This window comes from Lepidochelys olivacea, assembly GCF_965140295.1.
Source record: "Lepidochelys olivacea isolate rLepOli2 genome assembly, chromosome: 7".
Classification (NCBI taxonomy): Eukaryota; Metazoa; Chordata; order Testudines; family Cheloniidae; genus Lepidochelys; species Lepidochelys olivacea.
Window position 1 is genome coordinate 61,274,486 of NC_140417.1, and position 16,505 is coordinate 61,290,990.

Below are 16,505 nucleotides of genomic sequence, written 5' to 3' on the forward strand. Positions count from 1 at the left end.
GGGGACAATTACATCATTATGACAATGTAATTTTACTCAAAATTACTAACTTGAGTTCAACCTTAACTCCAACTCAACATAGATTTTATCTGGGATACAATTACATTTGATGTAAAATACACCTTTGAAAATGCTCAGCATCTTCTGCTATGATTTATGACCTAATGAAGACCACAGAACATTCCTTCTGACCAAATAGTCTTGACCACCAGCCATTTGAATTCTCAATTTACATTTACTGCTGAAATGCATTTTCAAGAATAAAACTACTGCCACCATAAACCCAGACCAGCTGCAATAAACAATGCTAGAGAAACAACCTCTAGCTTATTCATTTTTAAAGTTGAAGTTGCTTTTACTGAGATAAATATTAATCATATATAGAAGCACTGATAATTTAACAGATTAGGACAAGTTCTCATCTGGTTTACAATGTACGTTTATGGACAAAAAGAACAATGCACTTCAAAAGAGTGGCCAAGAATCCAAGAATCCTTTAATTCCTACAGCTTTCAGTTCAAATGTCTTCCATGTTCACATCTCTCTTCCTGGTCTACTGAATTTGCACCAACTTACATTGCAGCTCTCTGCCCTTGGAATAGCCGGCTGTAATCTTCTTTTAGCCCAGTCACATAGTGCACGGCTTCTGCCCACACTTTACGCAGCTGTGAAATTGGCAACTGGATTTTGCTGTCCTGAACTGCACACAAGAGAAAAAGAAAACTGTGTAAATGAAGTAACAGCAGTGTTAGTCTGTATTCGCAAAAAGAAAAGGAGTACTTGTGGCACCTTAAAGACTAACCAATTTATTTGAGCATAAGCATTCGATGAAGTGAGCTGTAGCTCACGAAAGCTTATCCTCAAATAAACTGGTTAGTCTCTAAGGTGCCACAAGTACTCCTTTTCTTTTTGTGTAAATGAAGTTTCCTGGAATATTTGTAAGAGGCTAACATTGCATTTCTGTACCACTGACAGTGTTATTGTTCACACTGCAAAACTCTTTTAGCTACGAAAATAATCTATTTGAAGAGAATAATAAAGTAGTGGGTGAAGATCCACTCAGACTCATTAAAAAATTACAAATCATCAGAATTAAGACTAATTCAGCCAAATTATCACGGATTTCTCATATACTCCTGACAGTGAGAACAGCTAGGCAGGGACACACAGGATTTTGATCTTCTGTCGGTCTCAACTGGCCCATACTGGGCTCTGGAGTCAATGAACTTCCCTGCTTATAGGTGTGCCCTGGACAGTGCCTCCTCTATGGGCACACTCCCAAGTCTTTAGATAAGCTCAACCTCTTCGTCTGCTTTGATGATTCAGGTACCAAGTCCTATTTACAATGCCTCCTCTTCGGTACCAGCAACACCAATCTGCCTCTCAGTACCAGTAACGCTGGAGGTGCATTACTGACGGATGCCAAGGCACTTCATACCTGGACCAAGGTAGATGGTTCAGACAGACAATGTAGCACCAATCCCAGCAGCAGATATTTAAGTCTGGCTGCCCTGTCCTTCTTGAAGCAGCACTGAAAGCCCTTACGAATGCTACATTTGTCACTCATGTGAGCATTCCCCAAGCACTTAAGGGAACTGGGATGAGGGTCACTGTTAGGCATTACCTTACTACAAGAGTGGCAGGACTTGAAAAGCAGAGAGCTCAGCATATCTCCAGTACTAGAGCTGGTACCCAGACTGGGTGCCAGAGCCAAAAAACCCCTTTTTTTTTTTTTAAACTACACTAACTAACCAACCTACACTAACTGTACAGAAACTTACAAATGGGCACTATTTACATGCTTGACAAAAAGCCTTGCAGAAGCAATAAAAGGGAATGCCAACAACCATCATGGGCAGCAGGAAGGAACTGAGGAGGGTTAGGGTGGCTCCACCCTGTTTGCCTGCGTACTGTGCACAAGGCACAGAGGGGGCTTGTGCTGCCTCAATGAGTACCCACAGGGGAAAAACTCTGACAATTGTGCCCTGGAGCAGTCACACCCCTACAGTAGAATGGACATGTGCAATCATTCACAGAAGAACTGCTATTTGTCAGTCAAATCCCATGCACATCTATGGTGCTATACACATAATTCCAGATAATCCACTACATTTGAAGAACACTAGTGTTGCACAGTTGAGCACTCAACAGTTAGATGCCAAAGTTAAGGTTGCATGTATAACCTTAGTCCTTGTGTTCATGCCACATAACAATACAATCTATTACACTCCGAACAGGAACAGGAGAGAAAAGAGGTTCTGGAATCTAATCTCCTCCCTGACTCATCTTGGTCAATAAGTCATGGGCAAAGGTGTCCACTTCCACCAAGCTGTGTTAACAAAGGCTGTAATGGAACACCTGGGGACTAAGAGGTGATAGTTGGAGACATGGTCAGGTAACACAGATCTTTTCCCTTTCTAATTCATATTATTCCATAGCAATTTGCTCCCACAAGAATTCACACTATAGAGTTTTTGGCTACATCAGTTGTGGTTCTATTTGGCTGGGATTTATTTACTGACAGTGGAGATGGACCGTGTTCCCTCAATGCTCAGGGATTTTAATATAAATCTTTAAAGAGCTTAAAGAGAAAATAGCTCAGACAGACGCTCTGTAGAATACCCATGCAGATTTTTAAGACAAGACAAATTTGGGTATTAAACTAGTTGAAGGGCATTCAGGTTCAAAGTCTATTGGAATACACTTACCAATGTAATTTACACAGTCAGACAGACTTCTGGAAGCAAAGGGTCCTTCATACACGATTTTGCTTTTATCGAACAAATAAACCATGTAACTGTCCCAGCCTCTCTGGTGAGGAAAAGAAAGATTATAAACAGAGAGAATCCCAAACACAAACTATCATGAGAAAGACTTCAACACATCTCACCAATCCAATGGTTTGCTACTATGCAATTTTATGAACTAGTTAGAGGAGATGCTGATCTCAGATACAACCATCATTTTATACACAGAGCTGATGAGGACTCAGCACTTTGGTGAATCGAGCTATTCTATTTAGGTCCTTAAACAGGGATTAAGGATCCTGCATGGTGCAGGAGATCAGACTAGATGATCATAATGGTCCCTTCTGACCTTAGTATCTATGAATCTAAAGTTAAGCACCTATTTTTTATAATATTGGCCCCTGGCTACAGAGGGATAGAAACATGGAGCACAGCTTAGGCTCAGACCCCACACACAAGCCCAAGATTGGATTCTTCTGAATAGCAGTGTCCTTTGGGGCTGCGCCTGTGACCCCCAAATCCTGCCACTTTCCACAGCAGAAAGTATATAGGGCAGGGTGGCAGCAACCCATGCTCTGTTCCTTCACCAGTAAAAAAATCCCATTAATAGGACTTCCATCATCAGGAACATGGGGAAGATGTGGAATCTGTGTGGATAGCCCATCTCAAAGAACTACAATCACTGTAGGGCAAGTAACCATATTTTCTTCAAGTATTTGCCCACACAGGTTCCTCTCTTCATGATTAGCAATCAATCACTCGAAAGCCAGAAGGTGGGTGAGGGGACATTTACTTGAACAGTGATTGTAAGATTGCATGAGGGAATACTGGAAGATAAAAGTGCAGACCGAATTCCATGCCACTGCTCCACATATTTCTGAAATGGAGACACGAAGGCAGGCCACAGAGGCTTCCTGGGCAGATGGAGTGAGCTCTAACTTGTCCAAGTGTGTCTTTATTGGCTAGGGGATAGCAGGTCTTGACAGAGTCCAAGACCCACTTAGTCTCTGTGAAAATACTGATTGACCCTTAACCCGCTCAGAAAACACCATGAAAAGTCTAGACATACATCTTTGGTCTGGTTCTGTTCAAATAAAACAACAACATCCAGAGTGTTAAATCTCTTCGCCCAGGGAGGAGTGAGGTTTCAGAAGGAAAACCAGGAAGTGAATAGATTGGTTGGTGTGACAGTTGGACACTAACTTAGGCAGACATATCAGGTGAGCCTTAAGGAAGACTGTCCCTGAGGAAAATCATACATGGAGGTCTTGCCCTGAAAGCTTGAATCTCTCCTAGCCATCATATCAGCTAGAAGGATATCAAGGCGGCAATGTTCATTGACAGATGGTAAAGAGAATGAACAGCCTGAAACTCAAACAGAGAGAGCCCATCCATCTGTCAGCACCATGCTGAGGTTTGATGATGGGCGAAAACATATGAGCCCCTTAAAATTTTTTGATGCCATAGGGCAGGAGTGGCCAAACTTACTGACCCTCTGAGCTGCATAGTATAATCTTCAGAAGTTCGAGAGCTGCAAGACATTCGCTATCTGCCCCGCAGGACGGCGTATGCCAGGGTGCAGGGCTTCTGCCCCAACACCTCCTGTGAAGCTAAAGCCCAGAGATCTCCCTCCTCACAAGGCAGAAGCCCCTAGCCCACCACCCCGCCACAAGACAGAAGCCCCGAGCTTTCCCCCCGCCCCCAGTATGGTAGACGAAGGGGCGGGGAGGGGGAGGAAGGTGGCTCCACAAGCCGTGCTTTAACTGTAAAAGAGCCACAGCAGCTCACAAGCAGCAGTTTGGCCATACCTGCCATAGGGCATGAGAAAACAGTGTGACCTTGAATATGGGGATGACTAGCGGATATCACCGCTAGGTGTAGCTGTACCAAGCTTAAAGAAGAGTAAATAGTCCAAAAGAAAAGGTTACTCACCTTGTGCAGTAACTGAGGTTCTTCGAGACGCGTCCCCCTGTGTGTTCTCCACTTCAGGGGGAGGTGCGTCCCAGCGCCATCGATCTGAGATTTTGCTAGCAGCATCTGGTTGGGGCGCGCATGTGCAGTAGCTGTCTCGTGGTGGCACTGACACCTCTTCTAGCACGCACACGCCTCAACCCCCTCAGTTCCTTCTCTATCGTGGAGCAGTTGATTCTTACTCCAAAGCAGAGGAGAGGAGAGTGGGTAGTGAAGCACCCACAGGGACACACGTCTCAAAGAACCTCAGTTACTGCACAAGGTGAGTAACCTCTTCCTCTTCGAGTCGTGTCCCTGTGGGTGCTCCCCTTCAGGTGAATGTAGAGCAGTGCCCGCATGCGGATGGAAGGGGCTTCGGAGTTGATTGTGTAGCTGCTGCTAGGACTGTGCAGCCTAATTTAGCATCTGCGCTCGAGCTAATGATTGGTGAAAGTGTGTTCAGATGCCCATGTAGCTGCTCTGCGTATGACAAGAATGGGCACGTTGTGCAGAAAATGCTGTAGAAGCTGCTACAGCCCTTGTCGAATGTCTTCTGATACCCTTTAGAGCTTCAGTGTTGCATATGGAGTTGTACAAGTGGATGCAGTTTGATATCCATTAAAATAGTCTTTATGTTGATATAGCTGCGCCTTTCGACCTTTCCGTTGTCGATATGAACAGTCTGGGGGACTTATGAAAGGTCTTTGTCCTGTCTAGGTAAAAGGCCAGAGTGTGGTAGACTTCTTACATGTGTAATGCCACCTCTTGTGGGTTGTTGTATGGTTTAGGGTGGAAAGTGGGTAGGTGAATTGGCTGGTTAAGGTGAAATGAGAACGATATTTTGGGCATGAATTTTGGGTGAGTCCTCAGAGTCGCTTTTTCCTTGTGGAATATTGTGTATGGGGGGGAGCCATGAGTGCCCCAATCTTGCTCACTGTTCATGCCAATGTGATGAATATTAAGAATGCTATTTTCATTGATAAATGGAGCATAAAGCAAGATGCTAAGGGTTCGAATGGTTTTCTGGTTAAGGATTTGAGCACTAGGTTTAAGTCCCATGCCAGAGTGGGTTCACGGATGTCCAGGTACATGTTTTGTAGGCTCATTATGAATCTCTTTGTAATTGGGTGGGCGATTGAGGTTCCTTCTACCTGTTGGTGAAAGGCAGTTATTGCCGCGAGGTGGACCTTGATCGAGCTTGCAGCCAGTCCTGATTTCTTTAACAATAGTAGGTACTCCAGGATCAATGGAAGTGGGGCCTGGTTTGCCGATATTTGTTTGCTTTGGCACCAAATGAAAAATCTCCCATTTTTGGAGGTAAGCATGTCGTGTGTTTTGTTTCCTGCTGTTAATCACTACTACTAATACTTGATCCAAACAGGTTAATTCATCCTCTGAGAGCCATGAAGGAGCCACGCTCTCAGGAGAAATTTCCCTGGATTGGGATAGAGGACTTGTTCATTGTCCTGTGAGAGGAGATTGTGTCATCGAGGGATAGTGAATGCAGTGCATATTGCCTTGCGATTCAGGTAAGGGAACCGAGTTAGTCTGCGTCATGTTGGCATTAAGAGGATGATCTTGGCCCTGTTTGTATTTTGTGTATGACTCTGGAGATTAGAGGAATTGGAGGGAAAGCATAAAGGAGAGGGGCATTCCATTTGATCAGGAATGCGTCTCCCAGTGATTGCGCTCCCTGTCCTGCTCATGAGTAAGATCTTGGGCATTTCTTGTTTGCTCATGTGGCAAATAGGTCTATGGACGGATTTCCCCTCCTCCGAAAGACGCATTGTGTTATTTCTTCATTCAGTTCCTATTTGTGTTCTGGTGAGAATGTCTGCTTAGTGTGTCCGCCATGATATTCAGGTGGCCTGGTAGATATGAAGCTGTTATAGTGATGTTGTGCTTTATGCACCAGTTCCATAACTTTAGAGCTTCCACACAACGAATGGGATCACACTCCACCCTAGCGGTTGATAAAGAACATGCATACAATGTTGTCTTTTAATATCCTTAATGTTCTGTTTCTTATTAGTGGAATTGCAGACGACGCGTAGTTCTAATAGGTTTATGTGAAGGTGTCTCGTTGACGACCATTTGCCCTGGGCAGTACATTGTTTCAGGTGGGCCCCCGATCCAATCAGGGAGGCATCTGCTGTGATTTGAACTGATGGTGTTTCCTGTTGGAAAGGTATGCCTGAGCACATGTTTGATGGGTTTGTCCACCAGTGCAGTGACTGAATCACCTCTGCGATGGGTGTGATTCTCTTGTTTAAGCTGTGCCTTCGTGGTATGTAGACTTTGTAGGCACTGCATGTGTAGTCTGGTGTGCTTGACCACTGCATGTATAGTCTGGGGTGCTGGGCCATGTGCCCCAGTAGCTGTAAGCAGGTGCGTGCATGCACCCATGAGCTGTGTGAGACCATCAATATAAGGGAGGTCATCATTGTAAAGTGGGGCTCTGGAAGGGATGCTCTGGCCGTGAGTGAGCCCAGGCGAGCACTTATGAATTCCAGTTGCTGTACTGGAGTGAAGGTTGATTTCTTTTTGTTGATTTGTAGCCCCAAGGAGTGGAAGAGGAAGATGGTTAGTTGAACACCTCTTTCTGTTTCTGCCTTTGTGGAGCCCTTGATTAGGCAGTCGTCTAAGTAAAGGAATAGGAGTATCCCTTGTCCGCATAAGTGTGTTACTACTACCGCCAGTGTTTTGGTGAACACTCTCGGTGCTGTCGATACGTCAAATGGTAGGACTCTGTAATGGAAGTGTTCTTGTCCTACTGTGAACCTTAGGAAGCATCTGTGAGCCGGGTGGATTGTAATGTGAAAGTATGCATCTTGTAGGTTGAGGGCTGCGAACCAGTCCCCTTCTTCCAGCATAGGGATGATCGAGTTCAGGGTGACCATTTTGAATCTGTGGGCATGACGAATTTGTTGAGTTTTCTCAGGTCTAGGATGCGTCTCCACCCCCTATTTTTCTTTTGAGTCAGAAAGTAATGGGAATAAATTCCTTCCCGGTGTGTTGTATTGGGACTAGTTCCACCGCACCTATTTGCAGAAGGTGATGCACCTCTTGTCTCAATAGATGCTTGTGGGAAGGGTCCCTGAAGAGGGACAGGGAAGGGGGGTGGGTAGTTGGGATAGATGCAAAAGGGATGGTATAGCCCATTAGAATTAGTTCTAAACCCACTGATCGGATGTGATCGAGGCCCAGTTGGTGTAAAATGGCCTGTGTCGGTGCCCAAAGATTTGGATGTTGTCCGCTGACATTGGTGTTATGGGAAGGTCATGCAGACCCTTGACCAATACTTCAAAATTGCGGTTTGTTTGGTGGTGGCTGAGATGCTGAATACTGGGGTTGGGTCTGTCGGCATCTTTGTAGTCTATTTCTTTGTCCCCTTGCTTCATATGGTCTCTGCTGTCACTTCTGTGGTATGGCTGATAAAGCTGTCTCCTGTTTGGGATTGTATATAGCCCTAACTTTCCAATGGTCGCCCTGGAGTCTTTCATGGAGTGGAGAACTTCGTCGGTTTTGGCCAAAAGTAGTTTGTCTCTGTCGAAGGGCAAGTCTTCCACTTTGTGTTGCAGTTCTCTGAAGAAGAATAGTAGGTATTGCAATGTCAGCTTTAACAAAACAGCTCCATTGCCCAGATAAAGTCTGTTCCATTTGGCACTGTGTGTCAGCCTGGTCGAGGGTTTCCTATTGTGAAGGAGAATGTCTTGCACTGCAGCAAAGCAGTTTCTTTTCATAACCAGCAACCAGGTGATTGGGTCCAGCCAGCATCCAGGTGGTCAGGAGAGACATCAAGTCCAGATGAAGAATCCATTCGCTGCTCTGAGAGAGACAAGGTTTGGCAGGTCGAGCAGAGTGATGGGCCATTAAATGGACAGGTTCACCAGGTTGAGAACCAAAACTACAAGGCCCATGCTGGTGCTATCATGATAACTCGACCCTTGACCCTGCCTTAACTCCTTTAGCACAGTGGATATTGAGGCAATAAGAGAAAAGGTAAATCAGGCTGGGGGCCCAGGAGAACAGATATCTGACAGCAAACCTAGGCACAAGCCCCCTTTGGAACAGAACTGTTTGCACCTGGCATTAACGCTCATCACAAAAAGATCCACCTATGGGAGCCCCCATTTCTGAAAGACCTCCAGGAGGGCCTCAGTTTTTAAGAGACCATTTGTGGTTCCCCAACAAGACCCTGCTGAGGTGGACAACCTGTTGGAAACCCAGGAGATGAAGGACCACCAGTGCAACATGCATGTAGCTTCCTGACAAAGGGGAAAGGATCTGGCTCCCCCTTGCTGATTTACACAATGCATTGTTGTTGTCTTTAAGCACGTGTATCATCAGATCCTTGATTGGGGTAGGAAGGCTTTGTAAGCCAGTCTGATAGCTCTGAGTTCCAGGGTGTCTATGTGCAGAACAGCCTGGAGACGGGCCACTGTCCCTGAGTTTTCAGACAGTCTTTGTGTGCTCCCCACCCAGCAATGGAGGCATCCGTGATCAATCTTTATTGGTAATGTCTAAGAAGGCTATTCTGCTGCCTACTTGATTTGGAATTGTCCACCAATCTAGAGAGGAGAGGACTTCGAGGGGAGCCTGACCACCTGGTCCATACTATGTCTCTTTGGCAGATATCACTCTTACAGGGACCACAGACTAAGTCTGGCCTGCAGCCTCATGGGTACCAAGTCGGAGATGGGTGGGTCCCGAGGTGGTCAACCTTGTTGGGGATCTTCTCTACCCAGGGGACTTGAAGCCAGCTTTTTTGAGTCTTTTTGAGAGGAATACAAGGATTTCCTCTTCAAAATCATGGGGGAATGTTGCACCGAGGAAGTTGATGGAATCAGCCTCATTAGGGACTGTTGTACAGAGTGAGTCCCTGGGCTGGGATCAGAAGCTGATTGGAGTGAACTCTCCATCATTTGCAGCTGCAGTTTTAACTCAGTTCTTTCTGGCTCTTGATTTTAACTTAGGGCAGAAAATACACTTTTGAGGCACATGTGACTCCCCGAGACCAGCATATGTAGTGGGAATGTCTATCACTGACCAGGATTGCTTCTCAGCAGGAAAGGCAACATTTAAACCCAGGAGAGACAGGCATACCCTGTCCAGATTTCACATCCACAGAGGGAAAAGACAAGGAAAAATATAACTAAAGATGAGGATTAGTTCACATTCCAATAAGGGAAGAAAAAAACACTGAATTTTTTTGAAAAAAAATTTTTAAAAGAAAAAAGGTAGTACTACTACTAACAGAAACCATGAACTAACATTAACTATTTCAAAACAAGAGAACAAAACATAAATGAGGTCATCTCAGTTTGGATGCTGCTGAGGCTCCAGCTCAGACCGACGCAGTTGAGAAGCTCAGATGCAGGGCACGAGACAGAGGGAGTGTATGTGTGGGCTGAATGGACACTGCTACATAAAATATCCGATCTGAGGCGCAAACACTTCTAGAGTGGGAGCACTCATAGGGATACTACTCAAAGAAGAGGAGGTGGTTAACTTCGCCAAGGCTGGCTCCCATTCCTGAACTGGCAGAGCTGGAAGGAGCAGCTCCACAGGCTGTGCATGGGGAAGGCTAACTGGTGCCTAAATCTGCGGTAGGTCCACAGTTCCTCCCACCAATCTGCCCAGTGAGACTTTGCCTTAGAGCAAGCTGAAGCATGCGAGCTCTACAATGAGCGTCCCACACAGCATTCCCTCTATTTTTTTCCATCCAAGTGCAGAATGAATTTTGTTATGTACACCATATCGAGGTAATGTGCGGATGTGCACCACCGTTAGAAACCAAAAACCTAGATAGAATATATATTTTTTAAAAGTTACCACAGAGATAATTACTCCAGCCAGGTTAGGCACTTTAGAACTCATTACTCAAAGAATTAAATGTAACCATATGAGAGAAATAAAAATTATGAAATGCATAGACCAGTCAAAAAACTAAAACAACACACTTTGAAAGAAGTATCAAGAAGTAACACCACCACAAGTATGTGTTGGAAGGTGAGTGTGAAATACAGCGTGTGAGAGAGAGACAGAGACACACACACGGTGTGTGAGAGAGACACATACGCACGTTGCCCCTTTAAATATGCTGCCTCCGGTTTAAGTATGCTGCCCTTTTAAATAGATCACTGTGTTCAGACACAGCAGCAGCTGCCAGCAAGCTCCCTCCGTCCTGACCCTGTTGTGTACCCCCGCCCCTGCTCTGTAAAGATGCGGTACGGGGCAGGGGGACACACTGACATCAGTGCCCTGCTCCTCCGCTGCTCTGCATAGCAAGCTCCAAAGCAGAGGGCAGGAGCAGTACAGCAGTGGGGGGAGACACACCTGAAGTGCTACACCTAAATTGTGCAGCACTTGATAGCCAGCTGGGCAGCTTAGGGGGAACTTAGGTCCCACGGATCCCAAGGAGGCCACTGCTAAGGATAGGGCATTGATGGCCAGTAGGCACCGGGCCAGGGGCCCCAAACCCCAGTGCAAGACGAGTGCCAACACCACACAGAGCTCCAACTCCAGCCACAGGTGGCAAGAAGGAACTGAAGAGTGTTGGGGTGGCCCCACCTCATATAGCCAGGGGAGGGGCTATGGTCACAAGGCACAAGCACCACGTACTGCTAAGCAAACTTCTCTGGCTTCAGTAAACTGGGCATGCACATAGGTGGAATACATAGCTGCATCTCATCTACTCAAAGAACCACCTATTAATATGCTAACTATAGAAACTACAGACCATCCAAAAGTGGGGAAGATTGGAGGGGAGTGAGAATATGCAGAGTCCATCTCAAAGAACTGTGGTTACAAGTAACCAACCTTTGTTTCTTCTTTGAGTGTCCTCTGCATATTCCCACTCGAGGGATAGTTTGGGAAGCAGTAAACTAAAAATGGATGGGAGGGACATGGAGTTCTAATTAAATAATGATTGAAGAAATTCTCTGCCAACCCATGTGTCAGATCTGGCTGCCAAATCTAATTCACAAAATTCTGTGCAAATGAGAACTGAACTCCACGTAGCAGGTCCACATATTTCAATAAGAGGAACATGTCTAGCACATGTTACAGATACAGCAACTACCCTAGCGGAATGGATTCTAAGACCAGGAGAGGAGATTGAAGAGTTTCTATATCCTTGTTCTGTACACTGTATAATCCATCCAGACAGGTACTAGGTAGAAATAGCTTGACCCTTGGAATGACCAATATAGGAAATAATTTAGGAGAGGGGCTAAAATCTTGAGACCTGTTCAAATAATAATAATGCATTCTTTTTGCATCTAAAAGGATACAATCTAGATTCTCCCTTATAAGTATTACCAGAAAATAATACCAATACATTAATACACTGATTTACTTGAAAATCCTAAATTACTTTTGAAAGGAATTTGGGGTGCAGCTTAAGAATTACCTTGTCCTTAAGGAAAACAGTATGGGAGGAGGGGGGCAGCCACCAATGCATGTAGTTCTCAGATTCTTCCAACAGAAGTAATTGCAATTATAGAAGCTATCTTTATAGCAAGATGCAACACGGAACAAGCCATAAGAGGTTCAAATAGAAGAGACAAAAATTGTGTTAAAACTAGATTTAAATCCAGTGGAAGAACTGGATCTTGTAATGATAAATACAAGTCCAATAAAGCCCTTAAAATTTTTTTTTAACTAAGGTGGGGGGAAAAAACAGATTTGCCAACCATCTGTATATGGAAAGCTGCTAATACAGCTAAATGAACATCATTAGAGAAGACAGAAACCCATAACTTTTAAGTTTAACAAATCTAAAATATGTTGAAGAACTGAGAATGGATCAACACCTTTATTAGATACCCATATAGCAAATCTCTTCCACTTTAAGTCACAACTTTTCCTAGTGGACTGTTTTCTAGACTGATGAGAATGTGTTGCATGTCCACAGAACATGACTATTCTAAATCTGTCGAAGTCCTGTTGCCCATTATTGGAGATCTGGATTGAAAACTCCCCCCCTCCACCTGCAATACAACAGGACCCTTATTACTGAAAGCATCTTGAATTTGCCCTTGGATAAAAGGAGTAAGTCATGTATTAATGGTGCCTCAGCAAACAGGATCACCCTGGCCAAATCCGGTCTTAATTTTCTTTACTACCCTTAAGCTCAGAGGGAATGGGAGGAACCACGACCCTTCTCCAAATCGAGGAGGAACACATCCATCACTGATTGAGTGTCTGAGCCTGTTCTTGAACAAAACCAGGGACATTTGGTATTGAACCTGGTGATAAGGAGATCTACGCGTACAAGACCCCAAAGACTGAAAACATCCTAAATCACTGAGTCTTTTAGAGACCACTTATGCATCTGTGAGGGATCCTAGCTCAGTTGGTTCTCAAACTCAATGTGATCTCCTGCTATATGTAAGGCAATCGGATAAATGTTGTGTAGGATACACAAGTCCCAACATTTTATCGCCTTCCTGCATAGCTGAGGCCTTGTCTACACTACTGATTAAGTCGATGTAAGTTATGTCACTCAAGGGTGGTAAAAAGAGCACCCCCCTGAGCGACGTAACTTACGTCGACTTAACGCGGTGTCTACACTGCAGTAGGTCAGCGGGAGACACTCTCCCTTCGACATGGCTTCTGCTTCTTGTTGAGGTGGATTAATTACATTGATGGGAGAGTACTCTGTCAATTTATTGCGTCTTCACCAGACCTGCAAATCAACGCCACTGTATTGATTGCAGCGGCACCGATTTAGCATGGTAGTGAAGACAAGTTCTGAGACAACTGAGCCTCCTTATTTATTCAAGTAATATATAACTGATATACTGCGTGTGTCTACTTGCATTACTGAATTTTGCACCCGAGGAAGAAAGGATTTGAGATCCAAATAGCTGTGAGTTAATACGTTTATGTGTAATACAGATTCTTATTGGTTCCAAAGCCCTCAAATGGAAAAGTTGTTGAGAGGTGCTCCCCAACTCCTTTTGGAAGCGTCTGTCATAACTATTACACAGGAGGAGCAGGGCTGAAAAAAACCCAAAACTCCTTTGAGAACGTAGTCTGGTCTTAGCTACCACAGTAGGGATTAACTGAATTGTTCTCAGAATATTGAGCATCTTAAGCATTCTTTGGCATATTGTTTGTAGCCCATCTTAAATTTTTTGAAACCCAGGGCTGAAGTGGCTTCATTCCGAGTCTGGCATATGGTGCCACATATGTCATTGAGATCTTAAGGCCTAGTAAAGTCAAAAAGTGTATTAGTTTTAGAGAGGGCTCCCAAAGTAGTTTCAAGATAGTCGTTTGTAGTTTCAAAAACCTCTCTTCTAAGAGGACAGCCCTTTCTTTCCTGGACTTTAGAATTGCACCAATGAATGGGACCTTCTGGGATGCAGAGAGTAGAGACTTCTGTTTGTTAGAAGGCCCAACGTTTCAAAGAGAGAACAAGTGACTTGAATTGCTCTTCTCAATTCCTCCTGGGAGTGCTATTTCAGCAGTCAATAGTCTAAGCATAGGGAGACAAAAATTCCTTGTCTCCATAGGTAAGCTGCTAGTAGAGACAGGTATTTGGTAAAAACTCTGGGTGCAGTGGAGAGGCCAAAAGACAGAACTTTGAACTCAAAACAGTCTTGACCAAGCATAGAACAAAGACATTTGCAGTGAGGGTCTTATAGAAATAAGAAAGCATGCATCTAAGACTTAGATCAGCAAACCAAGCTAGAGTGGACAGGGAAGGAAGAATCAATGGCAGGGGTAGCATTCTGAACTGAAACTTTCTGATATATTTGTTTAGAGCTCTGAGGTCCAGAATTGGTCTGAAAGCTCCATTCTTCTCTGAGATCAGAAAGTTACAGAGAAGAACCCCATGTTTCTGTAAGTTAATGGGGCCACCTCTGTAGAACTTCTGTTCTTAATATAATCTTATGAGAAGGATACCTGAAGGAGGGAAGGAGAGGGCTGTAGGGAGAAAGGGATTCAAACAGGATAGTATAACACTCCCTTACTGTTTCCAAATTCTCTCTCAGAGGCGATAGCTGATCATGCATTGTAGAAATGGTATGACAAGTCTCCAAAAACATGGGTTGTACTTTCTAAAACTGGTTCAAAGCTCTCAATTTCAATGTAAAATCTGAGGCTTGACATGGGGCAACGAAAATGCAGCTGAAGAATTCTTTGTCCTCATCCCAGGTTTAAAGGGCTTTCTTCTTTCTTGGGATTGATAAGATGATTGGTGCTGCTACAGCTTGTCTCCTTTTGTATAGTATGAAGAGAAAGGAAGGAGGACAGTACTGCTTATGGTATCCCAACACAGGTGGTTTCCTTCTAAACCAGTGGTTTTCAATCTGTGGTCCATGGACCCTTAGGGGTCCACAGACTATATCCAGGGGATCCATGAAAGATAGTCATTACCATAGAACATGCTCCTCAGAACCCTATGTCTAAGATTTCCAAAGAGGTCTGTATCTCCATTCAAAATTTTTTTAGGGGTCCACAAATGAAAAAAGGTTGAAAACCACTCTTCTAAACAAATGCAGTAAGTCAAGAGAGCTAGCTGTGGAAGGTCTCATCTTTTCCAATACTTCATCAGTTTTAGCACTGAATAGTCCATCCCCTTCAAAGGGAAGATCCTCTATCTTTGATTTCATTCCCATAAGTAATGATGATCTTAACCATGTGTGCCTATGGAGATCTACTGCTGATGCAACTGATCATGAGGCAGTACCTGAAACATTAAATGATCACCTGAAGGCACATTTGGCAATGTTTTGACTATCTTTGACAAGAGCTACCATTAATTTTCTCTGATTCTTTGGAAGAGTTTTAGTAACGTTCAAAGTCTTTTCCCACAGGTGAAACTAATATCTGGCCACCTCTGCGTGAAAAAAATAATTTTCTCCCTAAGGAGTACAACTTTTCCCCTTCTCTTTCACAGGGAATAAAGTGTGGAAGATCTGATCTGGTTCTTTGTACTGGGTAAACATGAAAAGAAGAGAACCCTTCATATGTGATCTAGCAGAATTTGTCAGCCTTTTTTTAAATGGGTTGACAAGAGGAAGTATTGGTCCATATAGCTTTTGCTGATGATCAAACAGGGCTGGCTCTAGGTTTTTTGCCACCCCAAGCTCAGGTGGGACTGGGGCTCGCAGGCGGCGCTGGAAGCGGACGGAGTGATGTCACCGTCTCCCAGTGCCTGCAGGGGCTTACCCCCTCCCCTGCCTGGCCACGCAGAGAAGCCCTGATATAAGGGGTGGCACAAGGCAGCGCAGCAGCCAGTGTGCAGATGAGGCAGCGCAGCCCCGGCTCCCCGGCAGGACTCACCCTCTCCTCCCCAGGTAGCGGCTGTGCCCTGGCAGCTCAGCACCCAGGGGCTGGGGCTTCCCCTTCCCACTACGACCAGGGGCACGGAGCCCTCGTCCCATCTAAGTGGTGCAGCTCCGAGAGCGCAACTGCCCAGAAAAAAAAAGGATGGCTGGAATGCCGCCCCTGACAATGTGCCCCCCCAACCATGTGCTTGCTTTGCTGGTGCCTAGAGCCGGTCCTGTTATCAAAGTCCCTCCAGTATTGGCAAAAAAAGTTATTTTTGGCAGAAGAACTCAATGTCAAATACTGGGTGGGTGGCTTCTTCCAAAACTACTAATGACAAATTTAAAGTTAACATCATCCCATCTAATAGTTCATGGACTTGAACTAAATCTGTAGATTTAGATGGAGGCTGCTCAGGAGTCGGCTCTTCTTGCATAGTATGGATAGGCAGGAGTTGGCCAACAGGGGCAAGGCATCCACAGTGGCATGTGCCAGTCTTGCCAATTACCCCATACTAGCACCACA

At 44.7% G+C, this 16,505-nt stretch overlaps 1 protein-coding gene across 2 annotated transcripts in view; it reads right to left on the bottom strand.

Annotated features, from left to right (window-relative positions):
• CHUK (component of inhibitor of nuclear factor kappa B kinase complex) overlaps nt 1-16,505 on the bottom strand; it is a 78,297-nt gene that overhangs the window by 33,119 nt on the left and 28,673 nt on the right. For both annotated transcript variants that reach the window (XM_084633249.1, XM_084633250.1), the window contains exons 11-12: nt 2,709-2,811; nt 577-700 (exon numbers count right to left, since the gene is read on the bottom strand). In XM_084633249.1, the coding sequence (XP_084489375.1) occupies nt 577-700; nt 2,709-2,811 (227 nt within the window). The remainder of the gene's footprint in view (nt 1-576; nt 701-2,708; nt 2,812-16,505) is intronic.